At 53.4% G+C, this 18,888-nt stretch overlaps 1 protein-coding gene across 1 annotated transcript in view; it reads right to left on the bottom strand.

The window, feature by feature from the left end:
• Positions 1 to 5,958: 5,958 nt before the first annotated feature.
• Positions 5,959 to 18,888, bottom strand: part of LOC129531429 (carboxylesterase 4A-like) — a gene marked incomplete at its 5' end in the record, with an annotated part of 28,099 nt that continues 15,169 nt past the window's right edge. Inside the window, 10 exons of the mRNA XM_055377373.2 lie at positions 5,959 to 6,886; positions 10,459 to 10,612; positions 10,980 to 11,060; positions 11,629 to 11,769; positions 12,300 to 12,339; positions 12,494 to 12,597; positions 12,679 to 12,783; positions 14,390 to 14,543; positions 14,858 to 14,991; positions 15,069 to 15,210. Coding sequence (XP_055233348.2) covers positions 6,795 to 6,886; positions 10,459 to 10,612; positions 10,980 to 11,060; positions 11,629 to 11,769; positions 12,300 to 12,339; positions 12,494 to 12,597; positions 12,679 to 12,783; positions 14,390 to 14,543; positions 14,858 to 14,991; positions 15,069 to 15,210 — 1,147 coding nt within the window. The remainder of the gene's footprint in view (positions 6,887 to 10,458; positions 10,613 to 10,979; positions 11,061 to 11,628; positions 11,770 to 12,299; positions 12,340 to 12,493; positions 12,598 to 12,678; positions 12,784 to 14,389; positions 14,544 to 14,857; positions 14,992 to 15,068; positions 15,211 to 18,888) is intronic.

The following is an 18,888-nucleotide window of genomic DNA, read 5'->3' as shown; positions in this document are numbered from 1 at the left end:
ACATGTATACATATGTAACTAACCTGCGCAATGTGCACATGTACCCTAAAACTTAAAGTATAATAAAAAAAAAATCTTGTCTCACTGCAACTTCTGCCTGCCAGGCTCAAGCCATCCTCCCACCTCAGCTTCCCAAGTAGCTGGGACTGCATGGGCATGCCACCATGCCTGGCTAATTTTTGCATTTTTCGTAGAGATGGGGTTTTGCCATGTTGTTCAGGCTGGTCTTGAACTCCTGGGCTTAAGCCATCTGCCCGCCACAGCCTCCCAAAGTGCGGGGATTACAGGTGTGAGCCACAGTGCCCAGCCAACCCCCTGACTTTCTTGGCTGATTGTTCCATCGTCTCTTACACCTGTCTCTGTCCCTTTCCTCATTCTTTAATGCAGCCGCACCTCATTCCACTGGACTCAAGGTGATGTCATTGTCCCTATGTTCCTTCATTGTTGCTATGTTCCTTCATTGTTGCTATGTTTCCTTCATTGTTCAGTCTGCATCCCCCAATTTCTGACAGGGGCTCTCTCCCTCTCCACACAGTTAATGACCTTCGTGGAAAGAAGCAGTTCTGGTTCTTTAAGAGACATGGTCCACACTTTCCCAAAGAAAGTGGCTCAACAAGACCTGAGTAAAGTTCCAGAGCACGCAGCAGGCTCCCAGCCCTCCAGACCTGAGGGAGCAGAGGAAGAACACACAGAAAAGGCCACTGCATCCAGGACTGGTCCAGCCTCAGCCCTTCCACCCCAGTCCCTTGTGGCACTCCTGGGGAAACAGCAGGATCTCTTTGGTCGACCTCACTTGTGGACCTTCCTACTGAACCCTCTCTCACTTCTTGTTTCAGAAACTTCAGCCTCCTGCAGAGGATGTACTGGGCTCAGGCCCACTTTGTCCCTTACTCCTGGGCCCCAGTGTGACCAGTTTGAGCTGGAAGGTGGTTCTTTGGGGGAAGGGAAAGCCTTGACGGGTGGCATCTGTCCCCTACAACTCCCTCTTCCAGCCTCCCCCCCTTTTTTTTTCACCCCATGCCTCCCTCCCAGGACCTCGGGGCTTTCTTTAGCTTGGGGTCCTAGCCAAGCTCCTGGATCCTCTGCCCATGCAGGCTGCAGGCTCCTGGAGGGTAGGACCCATCCCTCTTGGGTCTCCCAAAGCCTCTAGGTGGGTAAGTCAGGTTGTGCAGCGGAGGGACCCAGGGGAGGAAGTTCATGCATTCACTGTCAGTAATGAGTGTTTGTGTCCCTGTGCTGCCCACCCCGTATCCTCCCTACGTGCCTGTCGCGGGGCACGATCCAGCAACGGCCGTGGGTTTCCAAAGCCTGGCTCTGCCGTAACCACCAGTGGGGAACTGCTCCAGCTCGGCCAGCCCAGAACCGGGCCTTGGAGGGCCGGAAGAAGCAAGGAGGGCCATGAGAAGGCAAGAAGGCTTGGGCCGGGCCGCCCCCGCCTGGAGACTGCTGGCGGGCGCCAAGGCGCAGGCTGTCGGGGGCGCTGGAGCCCTCGCAGTGGAGCGCAGCCCACTAGCCCCCACCACCCAGCGGCGGCGAGATTCAGCTCCCGGCGCCCGCACGTCCGCCCTGGCTCTGGGCTGGCGCCAGGCGGCTGGATCCGTGACTGCAGTTGGCGGGAGGCCGGACGGCGGGTCCCTGGGGACTCCCAGGCAGCCAGCGCTGTCGGCCCGGCCGGGAGGGCTGTGGCAGGCGGGCCGGCGGCGGGAGGCTGGGGGCCCGCGGCGGAGGCAGCGCTGCGTGGGCTGCGGTCAGCAGGAGCCCCGCAGAGGGGCCGCGTCTCCTGCGCTAATTGGCCCTTTCCCAGCCGCCTGGGCGGGTAATTGCTGCTTCGCGGGTGGAAGGTGGGGGCGTGGCGAGGGAGAAGCTGGGGCGCTGCATCGGGAGCCAGGAGCCAGGCTCAGCCCCAGGTGGGCGGCCCGGCCCGGCCCGGCTGGCAGGGGGCTCGTGTGTGCGCTATGCCTGCGTGAGCTTAGCGCCCGCACTCTTTCGTACCCGAGGTGGCGCGGGCGGGTGGATGAAACCCGGCGGTGGGGAGGGCGGCTGGGGCAAGACCCAGAAGTGTCCTCGGGCTTTCACCAAGAGCCAGTCTGTCCTGCGCACCGATCCACGCGGGATAGGGCCTGGCAGCAGCTTCAGGAGAGACTCCAAGTGGCCGTGGGAGGACCTGAGTGGGGGCAGGAAGACAAGGTGGGACGATGGGGCAGTAGTAGGTAGCCCTCCCGCCTCCGTCATCCAGCAATGCAACCCGAGGAGGAGCTGACGAGAAGAGGGACACCTTCCTGGGTGTATGGGGAGGGTGTGGAGCCGGGGCTGTGGAAGGCAGGGGCCAACCCAGCATTCAGACTGCCCACTGGGGTTCTCCCAGGCTTGGATTCCTATGGAGGGTCCTAGGGTTTCCTCAGAGCCCTTTATGATTGTCACATCTGCCACAGCCAGCTTGGACCCGACTAAGCCCTGGCTCCTGCTCAGCTGCACTTCCTCCAGTTGGGGGAGGAGGGCCCTGGGCAGGTGGCCATTAGAGGCAGCTGCCCTCCCCACAGATCCATGTGAGAAAGCATGAGGAGGGGCGTTCAAGAAAAATCATTCATGGTCCTTATTAAAGCTCAGTAAAGCAGACTTTATTCAGGAGCATTGAAATAGGCATAGGGGCCGAGCCGTTAGCTTGTGCCTGTAATTCCAGCACTTATGGAGGCCAAGGTAGAGAGGGTCTCACTCTGTCACCCAGGCTGGAGTGCAGTGGTGTGATGATCATAGCTCACTGAAGCCTCGGCCTTCTGGGCTCAAGCGATTCTCCCACCTCAGCCTCTTGAGTAGCTGGGACTACAGGCATGTGCCACCATACCTGGCTAATTTTTTTAATTAATATTTTTTGTAGGGATGGGGTCTTGCAGTATTGCCCAGGTTGGTCTCAAACTCCTGGGCTCAAGCAGTCCTCTTGCCTCAGCCTCCCAAAGTGCTGGGATTACAGGCATGAGCCACCATGTCAGGCCCAAAAATTAAAAAAAAATTAGCCAAGGCTGGTGGTGGCTGTCTGTGGTCCCAGCTATTTGGGAGGCTGACGTGAGAGGATTGCTTGAGCCCAAGAGTTTGAGGCTGCAGTGAGCCGTGATGGCACCACTGCACTTCAGCCTGGGCAACAGAGGAGACCCTGTTTCCAAAAAAAAAAAAAAAAGAAAAAGAAAAAAGAAATAAAAGGAAATAGGCATAGGGACTGCCACAGTGGGGTTTTGCAGTCAGGCAGCTGGGGACAGAGATTGGGCTCAACTCTGAATACAGCATGGACAAGTGAGAATTTATAGCCAAGGAGCAAGGTGGGGTCAGTGGATGGAAAATTACTAAGAGGAAATATCAGAGATAAAGGGGGGAATTCTGGCTAAGCCCATCCAATAGGATTCTTGCTGCAGGCAGGCCAGGGTGGCCAGACATCATCTTGGGGATAATAGAGGCTAAAGAACTTCTATTTTTTATATTTTTGAGGCAGAGTCTTGCTCTGTCACCCAGGCTGGAGTGCAGTGGCACGATTTCAGCTCACTGCAACCTCCACCTCCTGAGTTCAAGTGATTCTTCTGCCTCAGCCTCTCAAGTAGCTGTGATTACAGGCACCCACCACCACATCCGGCTAATTTTTCTATTTTTAGTAGAATGGGGTTTCACCATGTTGGCCAGGCTGGTCTCGAACTCCTGAGTTCAAGTGGTCTGCGTGCCTCTGCCTCCCAAAGTGATGGGATTACAGGCGTGAGCCACCGTGCCTGGCCGAGGCTAAGGAACTTAATTAGATTATGGAATATGATCAGATATCGAAGGTGGGGGGCTCTGGTTAAACTGACTTAGCAGGAATCTTGCTAAGAAGTCAGGCCTAGCTGAAAAAGTTCAGGAAAGTCTGAGTAGTTTGGTCAAGGAGAGAATCTTTGTCAGGGGAGAAATCAGGGGGAACCATCAGAGGCAGGCCTGGGCTAGCTCCTGGGCTGTGCCAGCAGGCCCCAGGGTGAGTAGCCGAGGACCTCCAGGTCAGGATGTCCCTTGTGGACACTGGAGTGAAATCAGGCTCAGTTGGAACTGAGCTCCTGCTGAGTTCTGCACTGGCTGCCCCTGGACCACCTTCTGGGGGCTGAACTAGCAGCCCTCACTCTGGCTCCTTACTGATGAGTGGCTGGTTGCCTGGGACATCCTCCGGCTGTGCTTCCTGAGACCAGAGCTGCCACATCTCCGGTGGTAGCCACCCTTCTCAGGGATTGCTCCAGGTCTGGATGGAGGTGGCAGGGTGCCTCAGACAGGCCTGGATCCAATTCCTGCTCTGCCTCCACCAGCTCAGGCCCTTGGGCAAGGCTTTTTAATGTCTCAATGCCTCAGTTTCTTCATCTGTAAAATGGGGATAATAAGATCCACGGTTGTTGTGAGGATTAATGTTTGCTTGGAAGGGGCTTCCGCCCTCATCCACCATCCCTTTGCTTTGGGGGTTAAATCCTGGGGTAGGGGAATTAGATGTGCCTCATCCCACAGATCTGTGCAGCTTCCATTTGCCCCAGAGACTCAGGAACCTCTGGGAATCAACACTAGTTTGATCAACACTAGTTTGATCAACACTAGTTTGATCAACACTAGTTTGATCAACACTAGTTTGGGACAAAAATACTGTGGGACACTATGCCAGTGTTCATAGCAGCATTATTCACAATAGCCTAAAGGTGGAAAGAACCCAAATGCCCATCACTGGATGGATGGATAAACAAAATGTGTTATATACTTGCGATGGAATATTATCCAGCCTTAAAATGGAAGGAAATTCTGATAGATGCTACAGCATGGATGAAACTTGAAGACATCATGTGAAGTGAAATAAGCCAGACACAAAAGGGCAAATACTGCATTACTGTACTTATATCAGGCACCTGGAAGAGTCAAGTTCATAGAGACAGAAAGCAGAATAGGGGTTACCGGGGGCTAGGAAGAGGGGGTAACAGCAAGTCATTGTTGAATGGGTACAGAGTTTCAGTTTAAATGATGAAAAAGTTCTAAAGACAGAATAGTGGTGATGGTTGTGCAATGATGTGAATGTACTTAATGATATTGAACTGTACATTTAAAAATAGTTAAAATGGGCTGGGCGCGGTAGCTCACCCCTGTAATCCCAGCACTTTGGGAGGCCGAGGTGGGTGGATCACGAGGTCAGGAGATCGAGACCGTCCTGGCTAACATGGTGAAACCCCGTCTCTACTAAAAGTACAAAAAAAAAAAATTAGCTGGGTGTTGTGGTGGGCGCCTGTGGTCCCAGCTATTCGAGAGGCTGAGGCAGGAGAATGGCGTGAACCCGGGAGGCAGAGATCACAGTGAGCCGAGAACGCGCCACTGCACTCCAGCCTGGGCGACACAGAGAGACTCCGTCTCAAAAAAAAAAAAAAAAAAAACCACAAAAAACAAAACAAAAAACAAAAATAGTTAAAATGGTAAAATTTGTCGTGTGTATTTTACCACCAAAAAGCCCACAGTGGCCAGGCATGGTGGCTCATGCCTGTAATTCCAGCACTTCGGCAGGCTGAGACGGGTGGATTACCTGAGGTCAGGAGTTTGAGACCAGCCTGGCCGACATGATGAAACCTTATCTCTACTAAAAATACAAAAATTAGACGGGCATGGTGGTGGGCATCTGTAATCTCAGCTACTTGGGAGGCTGAGGCAGGAGAATAGCTTGAACTCGGGAGACTGAGGCTGCAGTGAGTTGAGATTTCATCATTGCACTCCAGCCTGGGTGACAAGAGCAAAACTCCGTCTCAAAAAAAAAAAAAAACCCCCACAAAACAACGAAACAAAACTGTGGGACAGGCTGGGATACACACGGGCTGCAGGAGAGGCCAGAGGAATCTAGATGTGGCACTAAGACCTAAACTGATGGACAAGTGAGCGTGGGGTGTGGCTGTCCTGCTGTCCTGAGGGGTGCACTTGAGACCACGAAGGCAAAAGGCAAGTGTTTTGTACCCCAGGCAACTTTGCAGTAGCACCCTTTGACTGAGTGTAGCATCCAGGCACAGCCCACTAAGGAACAGGCAGCAATACTTCCTTTCTCTCAGGGCTGAAATTGAGACATCATTCACTTCACATACCCATTTTATAGGTGGAGAAATTCAGGTCTAATCAACACTTCTTTATTGAAGAGACCACCCCTGTGTATAGACTTTGGAGTGGCCCTGGGGGAGATAAGTGTGGGTGGGAGAGAAGATCCCAAACTACCAAAAGTTTGCTCCATGTCACAACCTGCCCTAGGCCTCCAGGCCAATGTGAACAGACAGGCACAAGGTTGAGCAGGATGGATGGTAAATGCCAAGCTGGGTGCAGTGACAGGGGCAGTGGCAGTCTGGGTCGACCTCCCATAAGAAGGAGCCACAATGAGACATTGAAGGGTGGGAGGATTTGAAGAAGGGAAAAAAAGAGGTTGTCCTGAGGCTGGAGAGCTGAGCACAGTGTGGTGTTGACAGGGCCTGGCCTAACTGGATGTCAACAGTGAAGTAGGGGGGCATCATGGGATGTCAAGCTGGAGAGGGCAGTGCAGGTCCCACACAACAGGCAAAAGCTCTAGCTTTGGCCTGGAGGCAGCAGGGAGCTCCTGCAGTTCTAAATTGGGGTGGGTAGAACTCTTGTCCCCAGGTATGTCCATGGCTAGTCTCCCCAGGGCCTGGGTGGTGGGGGCAAACCCCTCTTTGGCTCCTTCTTGCATAGCCACCCTTAGAATTGCCTCTGCTTCTCAGGTCTTTGAGACTGGTACAGACTCATCCAAAAAGCCATCTTCTTCTCCTTGAGCTTCATGCCCACTCTTGTGGTAAAATCCAGCTGCAGGTATTTTTCATCCTTGTTGTAGCGTGGCCAGCAGGGCAGATTCCCATCATTGGGGTTTCTGCCCAGAAATAAAAAAGAGAGGACTACCTGTGTTCCTTTTCATCCTGCTTCTTTCTTTCACCCTTCCCTCGTTTAATTTGCCCTTGGGAATTGGGGTTCCAGAGGGCTTTACGGAGATGATACTTAGAACTTTAATAAAGAGTAGGAAAGTGCGTATTGGGGTGGGCCTTCCAGGCAGAGCAAACAGTATGTGCCAGGTTGAGAGATATAAAAGACCAAGGCTTTTGGAGGAAGCACAAGTCAAGAGTTAGGTAAAAACAGAGTGTGTGTGTGGCCAGGCCTGGTGGCTCATGCCTGTAATCCCAGCACTTTGGGAGGCTGAGGCGGGCAGATCACGAAGTCAGGAGATCGAGACCATCCTGGCTAACATGGCAAAACCCTGTCTCTACTAAATATACAAAAAAAAAAAGTCGGGCGAGGTGGCGGGTGCCTGTAGTCCCAGCTACTCGGGAGGCTGAGGCAGGAGAATAGCATGAACCTGGGAGGTGGAGATTGCAGTGAGCCGAGATCGCGCCACTGCACTCCACCCTGGGTGACAGAGTGAGACTCTGTCTCAAAAACAAACACAAAAACAAAAAAAAAGAGTGCATGTGAAAGGGATCGAAGTGGAAAGGAGATGACATAGGAAAGATTTTGAAAGGCCTTTCACGCAAGGTTGAGGAGCTGGGACTTTATCTTGGAGGCAGAGAGAAGCCATGAAGAGTTTTAAAACAGGAGAGTGACTTGGTCAGATGTTATTTCAGAAAGACCCCTTGGGCTGGGTATGGTGGCTAACGCCTGTAAGACCAACACTTTGGGAGGCATAGGTGAGAAAATTGTTTGAGCCCGGGAGTTGGAGACCAGTCTGGGCAAAATAGCAAGACTTCAACTCTACAAAAAATACAAAAATTAGGCCAGGCGTGGTGGCTCACACCTGTAATCCCGGCACTTTGGGAGCCCGAGGCGGGCAGATCACGAGGTCAGGAGATTGAGACCATCCTGGCTAACATGATGAAACCTCGTCTCTACTAAAGATACAAAAAAATTAGCCAGGCATGGTGGCAGGCACCTGTAGTCTCAGCTACTCGGTAGGCTGAGGCAGGAGAATGGCATAAACCCGGGAAGCAGAGCTTGCAGTGAGCTGAGATTGCACCACTGCTCTCCAGCCTGGGTGACAGAGCGAGACTCTGTCTCAAAAAAAAAAAAAAAAAATTAGACGGGCATGGTGGTATGTGCCTGTAGTCCCAGCTACTTGGGAGGCTGAAGTGGGAGGATTGCTTGAGCCTGGGAGGTCAAGGCTGCAGTGAGCTGTGATTGCACCACTACACTCTAGCCTGGGCAGCAGAGTGAGACCCTGTCTCAAAAAAATTGAAAAAAAAAAAGAAAAAGAAAGACACTTCGAGTGTCATAAGGAGGATGAATTGAAAGGAGAGAGGCCAGGCGCAGTGGCTCATGCCTGTAATCCCAGCACTTTCAGAGGCCGAGGTGGGTGGATAGCTTGAGGTTAGGAATTCAAGACCAGCCTGGCCAACGTGAAACCCCACCTCTACAAAAATACAAAAATTAGCCAGGTGTGGTGGCCTGTAATCCCAACTCCTCAGGAGGCCGAGGCGGGAGAATCACTTGAACCTGGGAGGCGGAGATTGCAGTGAGCTGGGATTGCGCCACTGCACTCCAGTCTGGGTGACAGAGCGAGACTAAGAAAATAGTCACAAGGCTAGCCAAAGCTCTCTTTACATGTCACCTGCCCCCTAGGCTGGGCCAGACACCTCCTCTATGCTCTCAAAGTGCCTTGTGCTCCCCCAGTACAGCTCTCAGCGTACCAGATTGTAATTTCCTGATTTTATGTGGTGAGCTGCTGGAGGATGGGGCTCATGTCTGCAACATCCTTGAATTCCAGCTCCCAGTACTGGGGCTGGGCCCAAAAGAGTGCAGTGGTGAATGACTATGGAATGCTTGAGTGAATGAAGAGTGTGGGTCATGGATCAAGAAGGACACATTCTAGAGACGTTTAGGATCCGGTGACTGACTGGGGAAAGCTGAAGAAGAAGGGGCACCCTGGTTGGGCCGACTGGGCAGTTCCTGTAGGACATGCTGGGGCAAATATCCGAAGCAGCTGGCTTCTTCGGGTCCAGCACTGGGCAGGTAGAATGCCCAGATGTGCTGGGGGGCAGACTCACCCTGTGCGGCCCAGTATTTCATCATCCGGAGGCTAAGTGCCTTCTCCTTACCCATGGAAAGGCCTGGGGGCAGAATGGGATGTGGGATTTCGGACAGAGCAGGGGACGCTGCCCTCCCACCCTACTCTTGCTGCTTCTGCTGCTTGCGGAGCAGACGACTTTCATTTGGGAGAGCATCACAGATTAGGAACTGGTGAGCTCCCTGTGGCCAGCCGATGGAGGGGTGGGTCTGCATCCAGAGGTGGGAGACTGGACACCCAGTTGGGGTATCAGGTGGGACCTCTGCACCTGTGGCGAAGGGGCCCCCAAAGAGGAAGTACATCTCATCCCCATGGTCTGCCCCATCAGTGTGGGGTTTGACAATTATTCCACGAGCGTGGTGCTCAAATTCATACAGGTAAACAGGGAGGCCGGCATCTGTGAATAGGGAAACTGAGGAGGGATGCAGGAAAAGCCTCTGCCTAGGCTTCTCATCCACCCCATGCCTCCCACTCACCTGCACCAAGCAGGAAAAAGAGCTTTGGCTTCAGAATCAAGGGGGCAGACTTGAATCCTGTCTGCACTACTCATTCGCTGTGTGACCTAAAGCAAGTTGCTCTACCTTTCTGAATTGTATCAATAATTCCTTATCTTCAGACTGAGAATACTAAAACCTAATTCACAGGATTGTGGCCAGGATCATGGAAGCCTTCCTTTTCCCTGTTCTGAACCTTCCTTTCTTGGCCTCATATTGAAGGGTCTTTGGTGTCTGCATTTTCCAGCCCCCCACTTTAACCTGTTACCCACATGTTCCCCTAGCCCCTGTCAGCCTGAACTTTCAAGGTGCCCCTAAGCCTGTCCTCTCAGCCAGGAAGCCTTCCCTGACCACCCCAGGCTTCTCCTCTGGACTGTTTGAGGTCCTGCCCTTGTTTCTAAGGAAGAACAGTTCCTCTCTTATACATTTTTTGTTTTTTTTTGAGATGGAGTCTCGCTCTGTTGCCCAGGCTGGAGTGCAGTGGTGTGATGTCAGCTCACTGCAACCTCCCCCTCCCAGGTTCAAGCGATTCTCCTGCGTCAGCCTACTGAGTAGCTGGGACTACAGGCATGCACCACTACAGCTGGCTAATTTTTTTGTATTTTTAGTAGAAATGGGGTTTCACCATGTTGGTGAGGCTGGTCTAGAACTCCTGGCCTCAAATGATCCACCCACTTCGGCTTCCCAAAGTGCTGGGATTACAGGCGTGAGCCACCGTGCCTGGCCCCTTCCTCTCTTGTAGTTGATAGCATGCTGCCTCCTCTGTGATATCTTAGAATCCTGTACTAGCCCAGAAGTACAGAGAGGGTAGGGGAGCAGTCGATAAGCCCAGTTGGTAAACAGCACACCTGGAGAGTGGACGGGGCCAGTGTGGCCACTCTTGGGGACCCCGCATACCTCGGTGGTAGTGAGCAGTCTGCAGTGTGGGGTATACAAAAGTGGCATCTTGAACTATGTCCATCATACGGTTTCGTAGCATCTTCCAGTCATGCTCATTGACATTGTCCAGGTACTCCTCCACCACAAGTGGTACCTGCTCCTTGGTGATATTCTGAGTGAGGAGGCCACACTTACCTGAGGCCTGGGTGCCAGCTGGGCCAGAGGTGAGCCCACCAGTGACTTGGATCCATGCTCAGCCCCCCAGGAGTTTTTGGCCTGGGAGGGGGAAAAAAGGGAGCTTCCTGGGAAAGTTTCTGTCTCTGCTGATTGTAACCCCTGATTTTGCTGCATAACTGCCCCTGTGACCCTGAGCACCTTACCTGTAAGCAGTCATCTGATCCCACAGCAAACCCCAGACCCTCCAAGAAAGATCCTTACCCTGGCTGTGAGCCCCTTTGCAAAGAGCAGCTACTAGGTTAAAAAAAACGGGGGGGTCAACCCTGTCCGAACTGAGCACCCCTGCCAGCTGGGTCCCTCGCCAACAGGGTGTGGGTACTGCAGAGCATCTTAGTGATGGTTTCCTTTCTCATCGCCTGCCGGTTTAGCGGAAACTTCATGATCTGTTCACAAGACAAGGACCCCAGTGTGGGTCAGGCCTGAGCATTAGGAGGGATTCTGGCCAGAGCTACAAAGGCCCCAAAGGTCTTGCCCATCTAATGATGAGTTATCAGACACAGCACACAGCCCAGGAAGGGCCCATGACTCTCTCTTGTCCCCCTGTTCCCATCCTGCTCATCACTACCACCTGGGCCAGAGCTGAAGTGGTACTGAGTGGGGGTCCATCCTGAGTTGGGGCATCTACCCTGACCCAGGAGCAAGGGAGGGCTTCAGGATTTGCAGTTGCCTAGAGGCTTGGGAATGAACATCATAACCCATCTAAACTATGATCTGAGAATTTGTGGCCCTCAAATCTCCAACAGGCCATACTTCTCCCTTCTTCCCCTCCATCATTCATGGCCAGTTTTCACTGTACAGGGACTACAGGAGGCTCCCAAACATAGGGCATCCACAGAGGAGCTACTGGCATCTGACCTGGTGCCCAGCACCGTCCAAGAGGCATCCTTCCCTGCCTCCACTATGGTACTCACTTACGTAAGGCAAGAGCCAATTGAACTCCTACTCACTTACGTAAGGCAAAAGCCAACTGAATTCCAGGTTGTTGACAACTAGAAGGTAGGGCACAGATGAAACCTGCCCCTGGGTCAGGAGCACCAAAGGGTCATCTGGGATCACCACACCATCCACCACAGGGCTCATGGACCAGATAATCTACAAGGCAAAGGGCATTTCCAGCCAGTCTCCTCAAGTATCCTCCCGGGGTCCCTGCGAGCTTGGGTGCCCCTTCAGAGGCTGCTCTAGCCTAGGTTCTTTGATTGGGAAAAGGCTGGGGCTGGCATGGTGAGCCCCAGGAGGATGGGTATGGGAGGGCAACAGGATAGGCAGGACCAAATTACGTGGACTTAGGATGGCCGCGGGTATCTGTATAGCTCACTCCTTCACCTCTTGAAAATCTTTGCTAAATTTCACTTCACTGAATCCTGTTCTAGCCATTCTATTTGAAAGTCCATACCTCCCAACATGTCCAACCCCTTTACCCTCTCCATTCCTTGCTATTCACTTATCACCTTCTAAGGAGGTGGACAATATATTTATTTATAGGGTTTATTCTCCTTCCCCACCGGAACATCAGCTCCACTAGGGAAGGGATCTTGGCCTGAACAATTCCCTAAGTATCCCAAGTGCCTGGCACAAAGTAGGTGTTAAATAAATACTCAAATTGCAGAATGTGGCCTGTTTACCTTTTCAGGGTCTCTCTGGAAGTTCAGTTGGAGGAATCTCTGTGGGGGAGAGGAAGGGATCAGAGTTAAAGGAAGTCTCCCTCGTGTGCTCTTGAGACAGGGTCCCTGGGGAAGTAGTTGGGGGTGGCTGGGTACCAGGATAGGAGGATGGCCCTCAGGCAGCCAGGTCAGACAGCTGGAATGTTCTACCTCCCATCTTGTTGGACACACACATCACCTTGGCCCCTGATAGTGCCCTCAGGCAGTTTGCCAGGACCTGTGTGCTGTTGTGGTTGCATCCAGCCAGGTGGGCAACCTTCTATAGAGAGAAGAAGGGATGCTCAGGGGTGCTTCCATCCTGCCCTTCCATGCTGAGCCCTGGGGAAGGAGAGGCACTCACCTTGGCCACTTTCAGTGGGTTATGAGTGATGAAAAGTCTGAATAACGTGGTGTCACTCTGGGAAATGGCCCGATGGAAGAGACCTGAGACTAGGGGTGACATCATCTGCAAGAACAGGGAGGAATACACCTGTGAGATGCCCAAGTAGAGACACCTGGGCTGTTCTGGGCATCTGTCTGGCCATGCGCAGGCAGCCTGAGTGAAGCCAGGAAGGGCAAGTAGCTGGGAGGGAGTCAGGAGTCCTAGGGTGATGTCCTAGACCTAAAGCCAGTGGTATTCCTGCCTCTGGTCTGTACAGTGGGCCCCAGTGGGTTCCAGACGGGATGTGAGATTGGGGGAGGGAATCTGCTGGTGTGCAAAAGGGGTCTCCCTCTACTTTAGGGCTAGAAATGAGGGGTAGGTGGAAGGGACCTCATGGTTTCCCCAGGTCCCTGCGCTGACAGCTGTTAGCCTCTCTCCACTGCCCAAGTTGGGGGAACAAGTACATCTAGGGCCTCCCATCCTGTCCCTTGGATACCTCAGACTTCATGTGCCCCAAACCTGCTCCAGCCAATCCCTGTCTGGGTGGCATTCCTTACCCCATACCATCCCCCAGCCCCAGGGGCCTTCCCTATCTCTGCTAATGACCACACCCCAGCTGCCCTAGTCCTGCCCATTTGGCCTCCTGGATCACTCTGAGCCATCCTCTGCTCTCCATCTTTCCTGCCCCTGCTTTAGAGCCAGCCCCCATGATCTCTCCTAGGATATATCCTATCCCCATCCCTGCCCCTCCCAGTAGCTCTCTGAGTCTCTGCTCCTGTTTCTTGCCAACCCAGTCCCATGCAGCAGGCTGAGCCATCTCTCTAAATGCACATCTGATCATGTCACTTTGCTGCTTACAATCTTTCCCTGCTTTGGAGAATCGCTTGAACCTGGGAGGCGGAGGTAATGGTGAGCTGAGATCACACCATTGCACTCCAGCCTGGGCAACAAGAGCGAAACTCCATCTCAAAAAAAAAAAAATTTTTTTTCCTCTGCTTTTTAGTGAATTTTGCATAAAGTTGCTTAATTCTCTGGGCCTTCGTTTCTTTATCTGTAGAATCGAGACAACAGTACTTTTCTTTTTGGACTATTGAAGGAATTACATGGATGACGACACATAAGGTGCTTAGAAGAATGCCTGGCACACAGGAAGTGCTCAGCTGTTGAGTATTATTATGACTGTGGCCAGCAATGTCCTGTGTGATGTGTTCACTTCCCAGCCATATGCCCCTCACAGGGCATCTTACAGTACACCCACATTCCAGGCACATCCCAGGTCAGCAGTCACACAGGAGTCAGGGGCAAAGCCCGTCAACTCATGCCCCTGGCTTGCAGGCCTGGTGTGAGGTCCTAGCCTTGCCCAGGGGGCAGATGGTGGGCTCTGTTCAGGGAATAGAGTTCTGGGGGAATGTGGAGAGGCAGAAGGTGCTGGGCAGCACCTGGATTCACTGATTACCCCAAGCCTCAGCACTACCCTTCCTGGGGCTCGGTTTTCTCATCAGTGCTATCCCTCAACAGAGGAGACATCCTTGGCTGTGAGGGGCTGTATCCTTGGCAGGGGCGAGAGCATTTCTGTGGCAGGCACGTTCCTGTACACGCAAATCTGCACATGGCCTGTGCAGTGGAGCATACATTTGTGGGAACACAGGAGCCTAAGTCTGTGCTGGGTCCGTCTGGGTATTGCTCTCACCAGTCCTGAGATGCTCATGGCCCCCGCCGACTGGCCGAACAGGGTCACATTTCCTGGGTCTCCCCCGAAGGCTGCGATGTTCTCCTGCACCCAGCGCAGAGCCGCCATCTGGTCCAGTAGCCCCCAGTTCCCGCGCGCGTGGCTGTCGTCCGTGCTGGGCGTGTGGGGTTCACTGTCAGGGTCCCGGGCCTCGACAGTCGGGGCGCGTTGGGCTGCCCTCCTGGGCTTCCCCCACCCAGCCCAGCCTTGCTCCTCTAAGACCCAGTCCTGCGACCACACCCCCTTCCTTGGAGTTAGCTCGCCCCATCCAGACGGTATGGAGCGCCCGCCCCTTCCACCGAGCGCCAGGCCCCGCCCCCGCCTCGCGGCCCCACCCCCATCCCCGCCCCAGGCCCCGCCCCTCCCTTCCCACCCAGTCCCCGCCGCTCCCGCCACAGCTGCGGTCCCAAAGGGTACCGGCCCCGCCACCTCAGGAAGCCGAAGATGCCGAGCCTGTGCTGCAGAAACACCAGCACCACTTTCTCGCGGGCGGCCAAGTCAGAGCCCTCGTACGAAGAAGCAGCGCCCACGATGAAGGCGCCTCCCGGGAACCAGACCATCACCTGGACGAAGAAGGCCGGGGCCTGAGCGGGGCGGTGGGCGGCGGTGGGACCGCGGGCGCGGGAGACCTGGCACTCACAGGCAGCTGGGGATCCCCGGGCGCGCGCGCTGGCGCGTACACGTTCAGGTACAGACAGTCCTCGCTGAAGCGCAGCCACTTGTACTGTTCCCGCGTGCTGACGTACATCGAGGCCAGCTGGCCCCAGGACTCCTGCAGGCACCTGCGGGCACCAGGTAGCGGCGGCGGCCGCCGGGAGATCGTTTCAATCCAGGGTCCGCAGTGAGAAGACGGAACCCAAAGCAAAATCCAGGCAGCGTCTGTGCGCGTGCGTGTCCGTGTCCAGGAGGCCTCCGCCAGCCCCGGGGCCCAGGACTGGGAGGCAGGTTGGCCTCTCAGGAACCATCCCCTCCCTGCCCGGCGCCTCAGTCCGTGGAGAGATTCCTGCTCCTGTTGGTGCTGTCAAGGCAGGAACCTGCCTGCCCTGGGCACCTCCTTGTCTTTCATGCTCCACCCTCCTCTCAGTCTCCCTTCTGCCTCCCAAACAGCTCTGGAATATGGTCCCTCCCCTCCATCCCCACCTCTGGGGAGATGTCAAGGCCACCACCGTCTCTGGTCTGGACAGTACCCCAGCCTCTTCACACTCGTACTCCTCGGCCACACTCTGGCGGACTATGTCACTCCTCTTCTTCATATCTTCCCTAATATGTACAACTATGATATATCAATAAAAACAAACAAATCAACAAAAATCTTCCCTGGCTCTCCACTGCCCTCAGGATAAAGTTAAGATACCCGGAGTACCCAGGCCCTCCTTTCCATCCAGTCATCTCTGTCCCAGCCACCCTTTGCTGTAGATACATGTGGCCCCTTGCCTCCCACCTCCAAGCCCGTGGGCCTCAGTCCTCTCAAGCACATGCCTTCTGCCCTGCTCAGCAAACTCCTATTCGTGTTTAAGGCCCAGTTTAAGTGGTGTCTCATCTCCTGGTCACTTCCTCTTCTGTGCCTCCCGACATCCTGTCCACTTATTTTTTTGAGACAGAGTCTTGCTCTGTTGCCCAGGCTGGAGTGTACTGGCACGATCTTGGCTCACTGCTACCTCTGCCTCTAGGTTCAAGCAATTCTCCTACCTCAATCTCGCAAGTAGCTGGGACTACAGGCACGCGCCATCACGCCCAGCTAATTTTTGTATTTTTAGTAGAGTCGGGGTTTCACCATGTTGGCCAGGCTGGTCTCAAACTCCTGGCCTTAAGTGATCTGCCCACCTCGGCCTCCCAAAGTGCTGGGATTATAGGCATGAGCCACCATGCCTGGCCTCCTGTCCGCTGTTGACCATGTCCTGGTTGGAGTTATTTCAGTTGGCTGTTTTTCTCCCCAAGTGACCATGCACTTCCCAAGGGCAGGAATGGAGATAGATTCATCTGAGTATTGGCACCCAGCCCAGTGCCTTATACTGTGTGGATATTTGGGGTATTTTTTTAGCATGGGCTCTCCGGCCACCTCACCTTTTCTCCCTGCTGGCCCAACCCCTAGGTGGCTATTCTCATAACAGCAGGGCCTGGACCATTTGATTGGGCGCAGGACACCGTGTTTGCCTCGCCTGTTCCTCTGCTCCCTTCTGCTCTTGTCCTAGCCTAGCCTGTTCCCAGAGCATCACCTGCTCCCTTTCACCAGTCCTTCCCTACAGCATTCCAACACTCCTCTGGCAGCAGCTAATGTGGTATTAGAATGCTGTCTAGTAAACCACATCTAGCACCTCACCAGGAAAGCCAGGGCTCTGATAGCTGGGAACTGGGATTATGAACAGCCAAGGCTTCTGTGCCCATCCCACCATCAGAGCCATCCTGCCATGGTCACCAGTGACATCCATCTTGCTAAATCTCTGTCATTATCTTACTTGCCCTGACAGCCCTCAACACGGTTGACCATATTATATTCCCCTTCGCTCTATCTCTTTCTCTCTTTTTTTTTTGTTTGAGATGGAGTCTCGCTCTGTCGGCCAGGCTGGAGTGCAGTGGCACGATCTTGGCTGACTGCAACCTCCGCCTCCTGGGTTCAGGTGGGAGATATCAGCTCACTGCCTCAGCCTCCTGAGGCACATGCCACGACACCTAGCTAATTTTTGTATTTTTAGAAGAGACGGGGTTTCGCCATGTTGGTCAGGCTGGTCTCGAACTCCTGACCTCGTGATCCACCTGCCTCTTCCTCCCAAAGTGCTGGGATTACAGGCATGAGCCACGGTGCCCAGCCTCCTCTCTTTCTTTAGAGACAGGGTCACCCAGGCAGCAATGCAGTGACATGATCATAGTTCACTGCAGCCTTGACCTCCTGGGCTCAAGTTATCCTTAACCTCCCAAGTAGCTAGGACTACAAGCACGCACCATCACACTGGATAATTTTTAATTTTTTTGTAGAGACAGGGTCTCACTATGTTGCCCAGGTTGGTCTGGAACTCCTAGCCTCAAGGGATCCTCCCGCCTCAGCCTCCCAAGGTGTTGGGATTACAGGTGAGAGCCACCTCGCCCGGCCAGATTATCTTTCTTGAACAGCTTTCCTTCTCTGGGCTTCTGTAACACCCCGTGCTCCTGATATTCCTGCCACCTCATTGGTGGTTCCTCCTTCTCTCCAGGCCTAAGCATGAGAGTGCCCAGTCCTCGACCCTCAGTTTTTGCTTTTTTTTCTGACCATCGTTTCTCCCATCATCCAGGCCCAGGGGCTTCACACCACTGATGTGCTGATGATCAGTTTGCCTTCTGTCTCCTCTCTCCAGCCACCTTACCGCCCCTCCACGTGGAACATCCGTCAGCACGTCAAGTTTAACAGGCCCCAAAAGGAACTCTGTGTGTGTGTGTGTGTGTTTTAGATAGGGTCTCACTCTGTCTCTCAGGCTAAGTGTGAGTGGCACGATCACAGCTCACTGCAGCCTCAACCTCCCAAGCCCAAGCGATCCTCTTACCTCAGCCTCCCAAGTAGCTAGGACCACGGCACTGCGCCCAGCTAATTTTTTAAATTTCTTGTAGAGACAGGGTCTCACTACATTGCTCAAGCTGGTCTCAAACTCCTGAGCTCAAGTGATTTCCTGCCTTGGCCTCCCAAAGTGCTGGAATTACAGGCATGAGCCACTGCTCCTGGCTCAAAATGAATTCCTATTTTGCCCAAACTTGGTCTTCCTCCAGTTTTCCTCATTTTGATAAATGGTACCCCTATTTCCTTGTCTACTGTGGCCAAAAACTAGTCATTATCAGTGATTCCTCTTCTTTCCTTGTGGCTTATATCCAATTCTCCAGCAAATCCTGCCAATTTTACTTTCAGAATAAATTTGGAGTCTGATACCTTCCTTCCACCTCCCCTGTAACTACCCAGGCAGAAACTACTATCTTTGAAACATCCTCCTCTCCCGCTGCCCACCCCAACCACCACCCCATGGGCTATTCTGAGCAATCCACAAATTCTTACACCTGACACTCCGTTTCCAAACAGCCATTGTTCTGACAGCTCATGGTCAGTTTCTAGCAACTGATGCCCAGACTTCTACACAGTGAACACCCTAACCTCTAAGTCCCTGATCTCCAGGGTTCTAACAGTGGCCATCCCATGTTCTGTCACCTGATCTTTGGGATTCTAAATAAGTCACAGAATGTTCAGGATAACTGGGATCTTATCAGTGACAGCCAATGTTCTGACAAGGAACACTCTGGTATTTTAGTAACTGCTAGTCATGTTCTAACAGTGGACAACCTGCTTTTTTTTTTTTTTTTGAGACAGGGTCTCACTCTGTGGCTCAGGCTGGAGTGCAGTCAGTGGTGCACTCATGGCTTACTACAACCGTGATCCCTTGGGCTTTGATCAAGTGATTGATCCTCCCACCCCAGCCTTTAGAGTAACTGGGACCACAGGTGCT

Source organism: Gorilla gorilla, chromosome 12 (assembly GCF_029281585.2).
Source record: "Gorilla gorilla gorilla isolate KB3781 chromosome 12, NHGRI_mGorGor1-v2.1_pri, whole genome shotgun sequence".
NCBI classification, from domain to species: Eukaryota; Metazoa; Chordata; class Mammalia; order Primates; family Hominidae; genus Gorilla; species Gorilla gorilla.
The sequence above is the reverse complement of the archived record's forward strand: the minus strand, read 5'-3'. Positions and strand labels throughout refer to the sequence as shown.